This window comes from Pithys albifrons, chromosome 4, assembly GCF_047495875.1.
Source record: "Pithys albifrons albifrons isolate INPA30051 chromosome 4, PitAlb_v1, whole genome shotgun sequence".
NCBI classification, from domain to species: Eukaryota; Metazoa; Chordata; class Aves; order Passeriformes; family Thamnophilidae; genus Pithys; species Pithys albifrons.
In genome coordinates, this window is record NC_092461.1 from 86,820,321 (window position 1) to 86,836,108 (window position 15,788).

The 15,788-nt window shown below is 37.0% G+C and overlaps 1 protein-coding gene across 1 annotated transcript in view; it reads left to right on the forward strand.

Moving 5' to 3' along the window:
* Positions 1–15,788, forward strand: part of DOK6 (docking protein 6) — a 244,065-nt gene that overhangs the window by 176,135 nt on the left and 52,142 nt on the right. The window contains exon 6 of the mRNA XM_071553138.1: positions 4,111–4,249. Within this exon, the coding sequence (XP_071409239.1) occupies positions 4,111–4,249 (139 nt within the window). The remainder of the gene's footprint in view (positions 1–4,110; positions 4,250–15,788) is intronic.

Consider the following 15,788-nt stretch of genomic DNA (forward strand, 5'->3'; position numbering starts at 1 on the left):
TTGCAATTATTTGCAACTCTGTTTATATACTGGTGTCATTGTCTGTCCTATTGTATCATTCTGTAATAATATAGGCAAAAAAACGCACTTTCCTATTTCAGTCAAAGCACTTCATACATTTTAATGCATTGAATCCTTAAATATCCTAAAGCACAGGTTAATGACATCCCTGTTTTGATGTTGAAAAACACAGAAATAGATCAGCATTTTTCAAGCACCCGCAGACTGTAACTCTCTCATACAAAAAATTACACGGTACAAAATCAATGACATTTTTTTGACAGTGAAGTTGAGTGATTTTTTTGATATTGAGTTGATAGAGCTACTTTGCTTAACTGTGATGACACCAGGAAAAGAAGACATTCACACCTTTGTCCTGCCTTTTCTCTAAAGGGTTTCTAGGGCATGTAAAGGTTGTGAAAATGTTACTAAACTGGCACCTGGTCAACCCTGTGTACTTTGAACATAGATAAATTTGATTTTTCCCACAATTATTTCATTTTACTTGTGATAAAGCAACACATTAGCAAGGCTAAACCTGAAATTGTAGCTTTATCTGGCATCTAAGGGAGGAGGCTATAGAGAAAATAGCTTTTTGTTCTATGGACTATGTTTTGGCTATAAATAGAACGAGAAGTCTTATTTCAACTCACAGACGTGTCTGTTCCTATTGACCAGATAAGTAAACGTCCTCTGCTTTTTTAGCAAAACACTTAAGCTTAGGAAAGCACACTTACCCCTTTCCCTGTCCCCATTTCTATCAGACTTAGGAGTGCTTCTATTTTAGTCTGTTTCCTTGTTCTAGAAAGACTGAGACTAGAACTAATAATGCTACTGATCTTGGATTGTATATATGTATGTCTGTGCTTCGCAAATGAAGACGTGGGAAGGGCTCTACCCACATGGGTGGTCCTTCAAGCCTACGCAGTGGATTTTTTAGGTGAGGCACAACATGTGTGGAACTGGCCCCACCCTTTACCTTCTAAGGTTCATCCGCCACAGCCAAGCAAGCTTGGACAGTGACAGTGAAGTCCTCAGGACTAGAACCTACAGCCCCTGGTATTCCCAGGGGGTCTCCCATCCAGGTACCAACCGGGGCTGACCCTGCTTGGCTTCCAAGATCTGATGGGATCAACTCTCAAGGAGGCTTTTAACTGCCCTTCTTGGATTGTAATTTGAATAGGATAGAACAGAAAATAGACAAGACTAGACTGGACAAGACAAGACTAGACCAGACTAGAACAGATGAGACTAGGCTAGGTCTAAACTCAGATTTTCATCTGATTAAAGGGATACTTTTCTGAGGAGCTGAACAGGAAAACTTCACTATGGCAAAGGAACTGATCTCCTTGGGAGACAGATTATTGATAATAAGTTTAGATGGAAGAAAGAAACTTTTATGCTAACAATTTTTGCTTCATTTGGGGGGACTTTTAAGACCTGTTAAACTTCAAAACAAGTATGAGGAATTCAGCACTTTAAAATACAATGCTCATAATTCCCCTCACCTCCAATTTTGAGCAGCTGTGTGCATTGCATCCATCATTATCGAGGGCACCCCACGTGAGGGGGCTGCCATCAACGCCTTTCCAACATTGGCGTGCCCTGTCCACCATAGCCACCTGTTGAGGTTGGGAAGCAGGGCCCTGCAGCACTGTCCTGTGTGGTGGGTGAGGTGCCAGGGCAGTGCCACAGTGCTGCATCATTGCTTCCACCAGGGCTCACATAGGCAGTACAGACCCAACTCTGAGTGGCAGCAGTGGTGGTTGGGGGTTGTGTGGTGAATACAAGCAGCTAAATTCTGAATGTTAATCATGCCCCATTGCCCACTTCATTGTTTTTATCCCTGTAGGATTTTTCATCCTCTGAAACCAACAAAAAGATCATATTTTTCTTCAGTTTCTGAAACTCCATCATTTTTTCCAGACTTTCCATTTCATGCTGTTTGAATTTTATTAAGATCTTTTTACACAAAAGCAGAGTACCAGCTATATGATGCCCTGAGGGATCTGAAAGACTGTTGCCATAATGTCACAAAACTCTGGAGACATTTTATTTCTACCAGAAGCTCTTTGGAGGACTGTGGCTAAGGATATAAAATTTCTTAAATGTTTACAGCAGGGATCCTAATCTCCACTGGAATTTAATGCAAAGCCTTTTTTATTTTTAATCTATTAATTGGCACATCATGTTAACACATTACAAAATATGAATTATATTTTATTTCATTTTGCAATGAAGAAAACTGTTTTTATTCCAGAATTATTGATTATATCAATATGGATAATATCATCAATATTATATTCTTAAGACTATGGCTTTCTTCTCAACACCTCAGTTGATTATTTCTAAGTATTTTCAGCAGGTATTTTCCAGAAGCACTTCTGTTTACTGTTTCTGCCTCCAATACTTTTTGTTCTTCCCAAACACAGACCTGCATAAGTTCTTTGTAGGAGGCTCACAGCAGCATGTCTCCTTCAGTGAACAGGGAAACATTTTGTAAGAGTTAATAAGGTTTTATTTTCACTGGTCAACCTTGAAGTCAAATGCAACTGCTGAACCCTCAGCCATCCGTTATGTAGCACAACAGTCCTGTTAAGATGACTTTCCAAATAAAATTGTTTAGGAAACTGTATTCTAATTTGGCAAAAAGATAAGTCTCATGAAACAGAGAATTCCTTTTTCTAAAAGCTGTAAAATAATAGTGTGTATGTCTGCATGTAATACAGTAGGAGATATATATATATATAGATATATATATCAGAAACTATTATTTATTTAAAACAATATAGACCTGTATGTTCATTTGATGGGAAAATGGTTTGTAAAATTTGCTGTATGAATACTCATATAGAACCTGGGATGCAAATTTTAAAGATGCCGATATTTAAAAATCTGAATGTTAGACTATTTGGGACACATTTTTATAAAATGCTTAGTAATTCTGTATGTTTCAGTCTCCCTCGAACCATGCTGAAGGTGCTGAGTTATTAACAAAATTCAATATTCCTAGAAATCATGTAAACATCCAAAGCATTAAAGGAGTCTGGTATTTTAAGGCAAATCTAAATCTTTCTTTTGTTGAAGTATGTTATACATCGGTGACTCAAGTCAACAGCTTTCTGTCACAGATAACTGAAAATCTTTACTGGAAGTATCAGACCAAATAAAAAGGATTTCTGAAATTCCATTTCTAAACTGCAAGAAGTCTATAAAAATACAGAAATCAGATACCGATAATATGATGGAACTACCAATAGAAGTACATTGAATTGCAGCACTGTTTAACACCATATACAGCCTTCAAGTTACGGTGACGCAGTAGCCGTAACGTTACTCTCTATTCCCATTTCCTGTATTGCACAGCCCTCTTTGTCGTTGCATTTACCATCTACCACTCTTCTTCCTCAGAATAATGCCACAGTGATGCCACAGATAAGGATAACAGCAGTTGCTCTCTTAAAAGAAGTAATTTTTTTTTCTGGAGGGTTTTTTTTATTATGAATCCTTTTATACAACAGAAATACTGTTCCTATTCTCAACTAGACTGAATGGCTTTTGTACTTATCAAGATAGTTTTGTGCATTGCCTCATATAAATGTACTAAGAGAGACACTTATTATTTAACCCTTTTAATGCTGTCTTTCCATACAACTTCTTTGTAATGATTAACCATAATAGCCTTTTTAATTGGCCAATGTTCTCTTAAAACATCAGCTTTTCAAAGTCATGATGTTCTATGTACTTTTGGCATCAATTGGTTAAAATAATTATATTTATCTCCCACTTAACCAGTGCAGACATTTGGAAAAATGCTGGTAGTAACTGACTCTATTACCTCAAGTTTTCATTCCATGCTAAAGCTTGTTTTTAAACTATCCAGATGTTGACTAAAACTGAATTTAGCAGTTAAGTTCATGAAGTTCTGCCCATCTCTTGGAATATATCTGTCTCCAATTATAAGAATAACTGCAAATGTTTGGAATTTCAGAGTTTAACTGCAAAAGTTGACATTTTCTACTGTAAGATGGGCACTTTTTATACTCATTAGATAAAAATTTCACAGGACTCACTTGTTTTTCTTTCCATTTTGCTTAAATCTCCCCACAGGATGTGTGACACAGGAGAAGGGCTGTTCACCTTTCAAACACGAGAAGGAGAAATGATATATCAGAAAGTCCATTCTGCAACACTGGCAATAGCAGAGCAACATGAAAGATTAATGATGGAAATGGAGCAGAAGGCAAGGGTAAGGTCCTTTCACCAAAAATCTTTAAACTTATAAATAAAATTGGTAATGAACCAAAGAAGTATGAGGAACATCAGTCTTTGGGTTCAGCTGTAGTGATGGTATTAGCTGTGTGGTTAAGACAAAACAGGCTTTTAGATCTATGTGTTTTTATGGTCATGTATCTTCAGCGCGTGCCAGACAAGGATTTATTGTTGATGACTCTTCGGAACAGTGGATACCATGAGACATGACATCTATGATCACCTTCTCTGAAACTGGGGCTCTGTTACTCAAAGATTAAGCCTTTACCTTGTGGGTTGACTACCAATGAATGAGTGTTAATTGCTCTTCATGATCTCACAGGTGGAAAAAAGCCCACTATAAACACTAGGTGACAGCAGACATGTTTTGTTTTTCTTGACCCCTGAGAGAAATTACTTTTCCTACACTATGATAGACAATAGTAGGAGTTCAAAAAGAGCTGTTTTAATATTTGTAGTTCAGAATTTTCAATTTTCACAAGTTATGTTAAAGTGACTCCTAGTGAAAAGTTTGGAGTTTTTTAAGACAATCAGAAAATAAGTTCTCTCAGACTCTGCATGTCTTTAAGGAAAATCTGAGTTGAGAAGCCATAAAAAGGCATTTTTTGATGGGTTATGGAGAAAGGTAGATGAGTTTTTCCATTAAATGAGACAAAGTAGGAGCATTTACATAATAGCTGAGATGCACAAACTCTGGTCAGAAAACGCTGGAAGAGGAAAGCTCATAATCAAGATCAAAATAAGATTACGGATATAGGAGGAATTGCTATAAAGTCTAGCACAACATAGAAAAAATGTACATGGATATGAAGTAGTAAAAGTGCTGGCAAAACCCCCTGCATTCTGCTTGACAAAAAGTGATTGAATAATAGTCAAAAAGAAGGAAAAAACTCCATTATCAATATGTTTGCTTTTAAATTGTCCACACCAGTAAGAGAAATTAGAACATTTTCATGTTGCCATAGTAAGTGCTTAGACCAGGATCACACAGGAACCATCTCTTTCAGCTCTTCCACCTGTCAATTAGAAGCTTTGTTGCTTGGCAAAGCCGTTTCCATTCTGCCATCAGATGACTTCCTTGAAACCTCATTTATGAAGGTTTTGGCCATATGGTACATAATATGAAACTCCAAGAACAGGCTGAGAAATAGAAATGATTCATCAGCCATGCAGTGTGAGATGTACTCGCCTCCCAGATGAGGCTGCACTGTGATCTGCAGAGGGAGAGCAGTACAGCCCCACATAGGCTGCTGTAGGCTGTGTGGAAATTGTGGACTGTGTAAAAGAGGCTGAAAAACCTGTTGATTTTGATACTTCGACTAATAAACTGTTAGTTTGAATTTGGAAGCTCTGCTGCTCCTGAGTGATGGGGTGCTGAATATTTAAGGGTCATCTGCAACATTTGAATTGTATTCATATTAGAAACAAAATCTGAAGATATCAAATAGACTAAGTATGTGTTACATATCTTATATCAAGTATAATTGTTTCTCCAATATCTAATTCCAACCAATACCTATATATATTGTTTTTCCATAAGATCTGAAACTGAAGCAAAATGATATTTTAAATTGGTGATTTAGCTGCCATAAAAGTCTTTCAGGTCTTTCCAAAACTTGAAATTTGATCCTTTTGTCTGTAGATCTGTACTTGGGGGTTTTTGCTCTTTCCTGACCCTTTCTGTAATGAACACCTCAGTTTTAACACTGTTGAATGAAATCTTTTTTATAAATGTATAGGTGAAAATGAATGAAAATTTAAGAGTAAAGAAAGCTTAAAAGTGCATCCATTATTGTATGAATCAGAAAAAGGAGAGAAATGTGGCAGTTACTGTTACGTCTTCCTTCCAATCATTAGAAACAATTTATTAGAAAGGACTCTTGTGAATATTTGTGTGTTCTGTACTGAATGTTAATATATTTCAAGTAATGAATACACTGAAGTTGTATTTAAGTTTTACCAGGTTATAATAGACTAGAATCTAGTATTATACAAAGTGAATACAGCTTATAAAAGAAATTAAAGTGATTTTTTTTTTACTGGAGCAATCTTGATGAACTATATACATAATGGTTAGTTTTCATAATGTATATACAAAGTGCATCACATTGATAATAAGAAAAAAACAAACATAAAAAACCTAGAAACAATTTCCAGCAGAAGGAAAAGAGTAAAATTAGTTACTGCCACTAGAGACTTGCACATAAAATTTCTGTTTCAGAATGCTAAACAATAAATTCATTTTTATCCTAAGAAGCCTTTTACTCAAGCTCAGTAACATGCTGGATAATGATGTTAATAAAAGAGAGACATGAGAGAGAAACTAATTCTTCCCAGTACCTTTGAAAGTGCATGGACTGGAAGCAGAATTCTTCTGTGGCAGCTCATATAGTACCAAGTGTGCCTCATTGTCACCTCGAGCAGAAGAAGCCCAGTCAGTCTAAGTAGGCAGTCATGAGCACACTTTCATCTTCTGCTCATTTTCCTTTCAAATAATCCTTTCAATAATCTTTTCATGTTATAACACTGGAAGAAAGACCTGAAATATGAGATCAATAGTCACTTGCATAGATGTGGATTCATGTTAGTTGTTGTTTTTACTGAGATCAAAGCAGACTGGATTTTATTCAAATATTACAACAAAGTGACAGTGATCTAATTTAGATCAGGTGGTTTTCTTGATTGAGTTTCAAAGGTTACACTGTCAGAGTGATAGTGCTTTATGCTTGCCTTGTTTGGGACAATAACAAATTTGGGACAATGCTAGTACTTACACTGAAATTTCTTTCAGGGAAATTGTTATCTGTATATTCACTTTTTTCAGTTTTTGGGTTTTTTTCATGGATCAGTGTAGTACTTTTTGTAGTTGTTTTGTGGGAGAGAGGGCAATATTGCAGTGTTTTGTTAGTGGATTTGGTTTCAATGTAGCAAATTAATTAAGAAGAACAATGATGGTCTTTCTATTTGCATGATTTTATATTGTGCCGTTTTGTTATCTGTATGAGAGTGTCAGTGACTCTGTTTTTATCATCTGAACAACCTGCATTTCTACAAATCCTCCTTCTCGTCTCTGCCCCCTACTGTCTTGTTTTTTATGTAACTTTTAGAAATCTGGTTGAATTGTCAGTCTTGAAGTTACTGTGAAAAAAAAAAGTTAGCCTCAAGAATGTCATGTATCCCCACTCCCTGTAGCGTGATTGAGCACGGAAGATGCAAGTCTGAGTGTCTTAACAGGCAGCTCTATCACCCTTCCCCTGTCCCCAGGCTGAACTGCTGCGAGCTCCTTCATCTTCCTTTCTCTCAGCTTAGGTGCTAATCTAACTGGGTGAGTTCAATTCAGTTTGCTAATTTGGCCAAATAAAACCCCAAAAATATGTAGCTAAAAGGAGCAGGATTCTGCAGGTTTACTAAAATGAATTGGTTTAGAGGCAACAGTGAACCATTAGATCTCCTCAACTGACCTGTTGTCCTGGGTTGAGCTGGCAAAACGCCAACTGTCCAGGTGTAGTAGTTTTGGCTTTAGTCAGCATAGGTCCCCACTTAGGCCTCAGTTTTTAGCAGGTCTCAAAGGTTGTGACACAGATTAGAGGGGACAGGTATCATCTGACTTAAGCAGCCAAAGAGGTATTTCATATCATCTGACATCATCAGGAAGTGTCGGGGAGTATAACAAGCAAGGGGGGAGGAGTCTCACCCTCTTTTCGGTCCATGCTTCTGACCAGGACGGTTCCCGCTCCCTGACTGCTGATATCAGGCCCTCCTGCCGGTCAGCACGTCTGTTTAGCCAGGGACGTGAGCACATTCCTGTTAATTCCTCTTTCCCTCTTGCTGGGAGGTTTCCTTTGGGGAGGGGGTTTGGTTGGTTTGGAGTTTCACCTGTTAGCTGGGGTGACCTCGGTGAGCCTGTTGTTGTTTCCTGTCACTATGTGCTATTTCATATTCTGTGTTAAGCTCTCCTCTTCTCTGTATAAATATAAAAACCTCACTGTGTCTAAAGCCTCATTTCTGCTGTTTTCCCTCACTCTCCTGCTCTGGGAGTGGACTTTTTGACTGGGTACCAGGCAGTTGGCATTTTGCCGGCTCAAACTATAACACCAGGACAGAGTGAAAAGGGTTCCTCCTCCCCCCAACCAGCTAAGGGAAAAAGAAGAGGGAGAGAGGATAAAAGATCTTCCAAAGCCAGGTCTATGCTGAAACTAACTACATGTATTTATACAGAAAAGAGAAAATTAAGAGGAAACTACAATATAACACACACTTACACAAGTTACATATATTTAACAAGGAATAACTTCCCACTCCCCAATTAATACAAAGCCCATTACTCTAAATTCATAAGCACTCCAAAAGACACTCAGCAAGAAAGAGAAAGTATAACAACAAAATATTTCTACTTCCCTGAATGCAAACAAAATGCAAGCAGAGGCAACAGAAGCAGGGCCTAGCATAGTAGAGGAGCTGCTAAATGTCCTCCTCTTAGTGCAGCCATGATGGAACTAACCAAGCGCTCCCACACACTGGATTTTATACCCTTTGAGATGATGTAGTATGGTATGGAATACAATATTATTGACTGGAAGAAGTCAGCTGCTAGCTAGCTCAGCCCAGCTTAAATCAGCTGACAATGCTAGGCCTAGCTGAACTTTAAAACCTAAGTTTAGGCCCGCCTGGCTAAACCCATAACACCTGTCCTAAGGACACAAGGAAAAAGCATACTTCATCCTCCATAAATGCTTCATCTGCATAAATACTGGATATCCTCCTCCTTGGAATCAGGAGGTGATGTTGTGTTTGGTGACCTTTTTTTAAAGAATCTCAGTTCAGATATTTTTCACACACGAGCATCTGAACAATTGTTTTCAGCAGCACTTGTCTGTCTAACCTCTGCACCAGGATGACAACATGACATTGGAATTTTAATACCTGATTTTCCTCTCTAATGCCATCTGTGAACTTCTGCCACTCAACCTCCACTGAAAACATTCCTGATGTAACTTCTGCCCCCACAGTTGTTCAAGTGTATAAAATGAGGGATTAAGAGCTGTAGATTTCCTGTGTTATGACTGCATATGTGAGGGAGGCATGCTGAGGAAATACTCATATGTTTGTAGCCCTATAAATTACTTCTTTCAAGAGCTACCAGTAAAACCTTATTATGCAATCTCAAAACCATAAAATTTACAATGTGTAAAAAAAATAAGTCTAAATAAGAGAGCACTAAAGTTGATGTTAACCAGCTGAAGTTAATCAAATGGATAAAACTTAAGTATAAATGAAGGAATAAATGATAATGGCCAAAGTTTCATAAATTACTATCATTGGAGGTTTTCTATAACACTTGTTTTACTTTACACAGCAGAGCTATAAAAATGCCTTTTTAGATTGTTATCTTTTTAACATTTCCCAGAAGACAAATACCTTTATGAAACCTTGCATCTGTATATTTTTCTTCTATTCTCACTATTTACAAGTCTTGCCTTTAAAATTCAACTTAATGTAAGTGAAAAAGTCATCATGATATATTTCTGTCATTTTGAAAAAGATAGTATCAATGAGTTTGTATATTAATTCTTTAAAATATATTATTAGGAGGGAAATAATGAATGTGTCAAAGAAGACAAGAATCAGGTGAGGGAATTGGGCTTAAGGAGAGGTTGAAGAGGAAAGTGATTAAGAAATAAGCCTGAGAGTAGTTTAGTCTTTCTCTTTCTTATCTGGAACAAAATAAGGAGGGTAACAGTATTTCATAAGACTGGTCTGAGGATATATATAAATTACAGTATTGTCAGACATAGTATTTATAGGAATGTGAATCAAATTAAGAATATTAATATAAATTGTTTTAGAATCCGAAAAAAACCAATAACTGTAAATCTGTAGAAAATAGCATTATTTTAATAGGGAACTTCTAATTTATCTTTCGTCTATAAGCAAGTCTGCACTATCTATATCTTCACACATTTTGAACCTGATCACAAGCTAAATACATACTCATCAAGCATTACAGGGCTGAACGTCGTCAACAAACACATCAAACATTCTAAATTTTAATTTTAACATGATGATTTCAATTTGAAGTATCCTACCTTTGCCACTGCATCTTCAAAGCTTTGACTGGTTTATTAATGTCTTTGTACAACGCTATGCTTATCACATATTGTTTTCAATTTCTGAAGTATGGGAAATTCAGAGAGATACTAGTGGGTGGTACTGACCCAGTGAATATAGGAAATATTCAGTTAAATACTTTTTATATGTCTTTTGGATTTCATTTCAGCCCTGCAATTCACTTAATATAACAAAGCTCTTTCATGTTGTAATTCTGCCTAAGTGCACTTGAATCAAATACCTGAAAGAGAAACAGGAGAGGAAAATTCTGCAGTTCATTCATAGATGATCCCATGTCATGATACACTGGTCTCTTAGTATGTCTCCTTCCCTTCCAAATTATGTACAAGCTCAAGCACTGAGATTCTGAATACATATAATCATTCATAAACTCATGTACTTTATGTAAGTTAAAGTATAGCCTCAGGTCAGTTATTCATGCATGCTTAGCTCAACATTGGTCTGTACTTCCCATCTGAAACTGCTGTACAATGTTTGTTTAGAAATTTTATAACCCTGTAAAAAGCTGGCTGCTTTATTGCAATACATAGCTGGTGAATTGTTTACTTGGTTCACATGGGTGTTGTGCAGCTTATTTCTGCTATAGAATTGAATAGAGTAGAACAGAACAGAATATTTCCGTTGGAAAGGATCTGCAATAATCGTCGAGTCCAACTGCCTGACCACTTCAGAGTTGACCAAAAGTTAGAGCACATTGTTAAGAGCAGTGTCCAAATGTGTTTTAACGCACTGAGTTGGGACATTGCTTACCTCTCTAGGAAGATTTTTCCAAAGTTTGACCACTTTCTCAGTAAGGAAATGCTTCCTAATGTCCAGTCTAAGCCTCCCCGGCACAGTGGAACATTGCAGGGATCAGCCAATCCATGACTATCTGTAAATTTTGCCAAGTTTAACAACAAAACCAAGAATGCTGAGTTCTCTTTTATTTTTGTTTTCTTCACAGAACTGTACTTTGGGGTTGAGTTTTGTAAAACCAGATCCCACGAGTAATTTTCCATAGGGTTCTTGGTTCATTAAGCACATAATGACATTTTTCTTGATTCTGATTTTTCTATGAGAGTATTTTAAAATTCTGCCAGACTCTTTGTTAGTCTTCATGCTCAGAAAACTACGTTTACTTGGATGAAGTAAATCCTAAACTTAAATCACAGGTCTATGTCCAACATTCACCACTTCATAAGAAAGTAAGTGGGTTTTGGATGTTCAGTCTTGGTTGACAGTTAATGATTCATTCAACTGGACCTCTTTGATTTTTCTTTTAATTTGAAATAAAATATTGTCTTGAATGTAGATTTATTTCATTGGCAGTTTTTCAGACTCTATTAGTCATATCCAAATACTGCAGCAACATTCAAAAACTATGTAACAGGTGTCATTCGCTTTCTAAAAGAAAATGTCTCATACCATTATGAAATTTAAACTTCCACAGCGACTAGATTGTCCCATTTATTTCATTCTTAATAAGTCAACACCTTTTCTATCCCGTCGTCCTCTGCAATCTGCAGGGGCCCATTGTGCCCCTATACAGCACTTTGCAGGCAGAGAGAGAGATAAAGATGAGGTGTAAAGCCCAGATTCTTGGAGGAACGCTGTAGGTGGTTGGTGTTCCCGAATGTTTAGTTTGTGTTTGAACAAAACCACAGAGTAGGAAAAGTCTTTAATGTGATAACAAAGGGTTAGTGCAGCTGCTCCTATGAAGTGATGGTGTGAGAGGGGAAACAAAGCTATTTGTCATGTCACAAACACTGCAGACAGCATAAAGGTTTGTGGAGTGTGTAGGTAAGTGGCATGCGTAGGTGTGAGAGCAGAGCTGGAAAATCCTTACATAACAGTGTGTCAAATATTTCGGTACTTGGTGATGTAATTTTAATGTTGTTTTGCCATTTGAAAACTTAATCTTGCCCTGAAGTTTTAAATCTTTTTGAAGTGGCAGTATCATGAGGGTTTTCATTCAGAGTATGGTGGGAAAAATTCAGTTCTTTCTTTGACTGACACAATTTTTCAGTCTCTGTTATCTGTAGTCATAGGATTGGTTGACCTTGAATACAAAAAGATAGTTCTCAAAAAGATAATACTCTAAATCTCTCTTAGGCTGTAAAACCCAAGTACCTTGCCACATGATGTGCATCCTTACCTAGAATTTACTCTCATTCTTTCCTCCTTAAATATTTCTGGAATATTTTGTATACTGTTACAGTGTTCTTCTAGCTTTCTGTCTATCACGCTATCTAATACTCAGATTGAAATCTGCCTTTCTCCTACTATAAAGTATGAGCTGAATCAAAATTCTAATTAAAAAGTTTGCAAAGGTGTCTCCTAAGACAACATTTTTTTATCTGCCTGCTCCATCCTATGAATCTGTCTTACAGCTGCTTACACGAGTTCTATGAACATTGGTTTCCCTGTTCTGTTCACCTCAGTTGTATGTATGCATGCAGCTGGCCTCTGGTGTGAACATTTCAATTTAAGTTGCTATGGTCTAGTTAGCTTGTTTTATGCAACAGGGCAAAGATGTTTGCACAGTAAGGTATCCAAAGATACAAACCCTCCTTAAAATTTAGCATGTAAGAGCTTTAAAAATCCCTGTAGTCACCCATCTACATGTCTAGGCACTCTTTAAAGAGTTATTTCTTAAAAATCAGATATCATTTACTTCAACTTTGCGAAACTGCATTTGAATAGAAGGATTTGAAGGTTGGTGACATAAGCATGTTTGAGATTTTTTTTCCCCTTGTGCTTTGCAGAGTATTGCATGTTACAGAGCTAACAAAGTAGCTAGAGAGGCACTATCAAGCTGAAATTCATATTTGTTTCCATAAATACAGAAAATTAAGAGCCAATGAACTTTTCCCCAAACCAAATTGATGATTTGTTTAGCAGTCTTATTTGCTAAAAGCTGTAGGTGATATGAGTGATAAATTAGGAATGGCTGCTGTAATTATACAGTAGTTGTTGCATGCCTGACTGAACCCTCTTTGGCTATTCCCAGCCCTCTCCTTAACTAACCTCAGAGAAGCATTTAATATGGAAGGGAAGTTTTCTTTGGCATTGTGTACCTTTAAACCAGCTTGCTTGTATAACTTTGCTGGTAGGTTTATGGCATCAATGCTCTTAACAGAGAAGTGGGTTATGTTGACTTAAATATTACTAAAAAATAATCCTCAAACCACCTTACCAGTGGGCTTAATTTATTATTAATCTCCTATCTGCTATTTTCAGAAAACTGTTTCTTATAAAATAAACTGAAGTAACTATAGATCTTCTACTATTATTAGCAGTAGCTGATGAAGTTATCCGATGCTCTCAGGAGACAGGTATTATTATAATATTTATACTAATGAGTAAAATGAGGCAGAAAAAGATTAAGGCCAAATTCATCTGCGTATGAATTGCCCAAGGTCATAGAGTAATCAGCTGTATGTTAGGAAGAGCAGAACAACAAAAAATAACAAAACAAATCCTGAATCATAGTCAATTGCTTACTAACAGAAGAATTAACTTCTGAAAAAGGTATTTTTCATATGGTTTTCATCAGTCTTTTGAATTATAGTATCATTTTGTGTCTTCTGTCAAGCAAGACCTTCCTCTGTTTCAGCAGCTCTGTGTAGGGATTCTTTATATCACTCAAGGGAATAGTTAAGGCTTTGTCTCTGATTAATAAGAAACTTTTTTATCAATGATTCACAGAGGAGCACAGTGCTTTTCAGAGAATAGGAGAATTATAAAAAGTAATAATCTGAGAGGGGATCAAAAATTCTCATAACAGCCCTAAAGTTAATCTGTAATTCCCTCCTGTGCTTTTTGTGCTTTGGCTCATCAGGTACCTGTTGGTAGGACAAAAATTAGATGAAATTCACCCTATGTCTTCATTTTGCTTTTTTTTCTCAGCTTCTATTCCTTTTTATAAAGATGACAGGGTTTTTAATGTGAAAATTATTTATGATAATCTCTCTGCTTATGTTCAGGCAAGACAACAGATACTGAGTATCTAAAAAAGCCATGTCTGAAATACAGGAACTTTTCCAAGTACATGCAGTCTTTTGATATGTATTTATCAAAGCCTATCCAAATAGGTGTTGATTATGTTCCTTTTTTCCCTGTGCTGTGCGTTATTTTTCTTATGTTTCTGATATCCCATATGATGCTGGCCATGCTAGGAGTTTTTGTTTATCAGCTGTACAGGAATCTGATTCAGGAGAAATGTAAGCCAGACTATAGACCCTATACTGTTGATTTGACCTTATTTCACTTACTACAGTAGCTATATTATATAAAGATGTGCAGCTGCTGTGGTTAGCAACATCATTTTGACACAATGAACAGCACATCTCATTAGTTCTCATGTTTTCAAACCTGTGGAATATAGGATCAGAAATATTGGCATTAGAAGGGAGTGCTGGTGATCAACTCATCTAATTGTTCAAAGCAGGTGTAGCATCAAAACTAGATAAAGTTATCCACTTCTTAACCAGTCAAGTTTTGGATACTTCCAACAATGCAGATTATGGATACTCATTCCAGTGCTTGGCTGTTCACCTTGTGAAGAATTTTTCCTTAAGTCTCAAATTTCCTTTGCCACAGCCTGTGATCTGTTGACTCTTGTCCTTTCCCTGTGCATCTCTGGTAATGGTCTTCTCTACAACATACACCTCTAAAAAGAGAGAAAAACTGGAGTTATGTTTCTTTTAGCCTTCAATTTCTCATGGTGAATAAACATTGGACACTTAATCCAGCATCACTGATCATATTCTGCTTCTTAGAGGTTCTCTGACAGGCTATCTCCAGTTTGACAGTTCTCATGTGCCTGGGCCCAAACCTGAAAACTTTGTGAACATAACTAGACTTGCAGATGTGGTTTTACAAATGCCAAATAGTGGGGAAATATGATTTCCCCTGTTGTGCTGGCCATGCTTTTGCTAGTGTGAACCAGTATGCCATTAACCTCTATCACTGCATATGTATACTTTTAATTCATATTATCACCAGGACCACTAGATCCTTTCGGCAAAGTTTTTACCGAGCAAGCCAGTCCTCAGGCTGTACTTGTGCACAGAGTTGCCCGGACCCATTTGCAGCATTAATATCTATCACTGCTGAACTTCACGACATCCCTGTCAGTCTTTTCCTCTGCTTTTCTGAGGTTCCTCTGAATAGATGTCCTCCTGTCTGGCCATTTGACTGTTCCCCCGGTTTGATGTCATACCCAAATTTGCCAGGTTGCATTCTGTCCCACTGCCCATGTTGGTGGTGATGTTAAATGGTAGTGGAGGGACTGTTCTTTCTTAACTGCAGGCAAAGGTTCTTCAAAAATATTTCAGTTCTGCAGCATTTGGCAGCGAAGAATTAATTAAGATTTTCCATGCTATGTCAGAAGAATACATCACTCT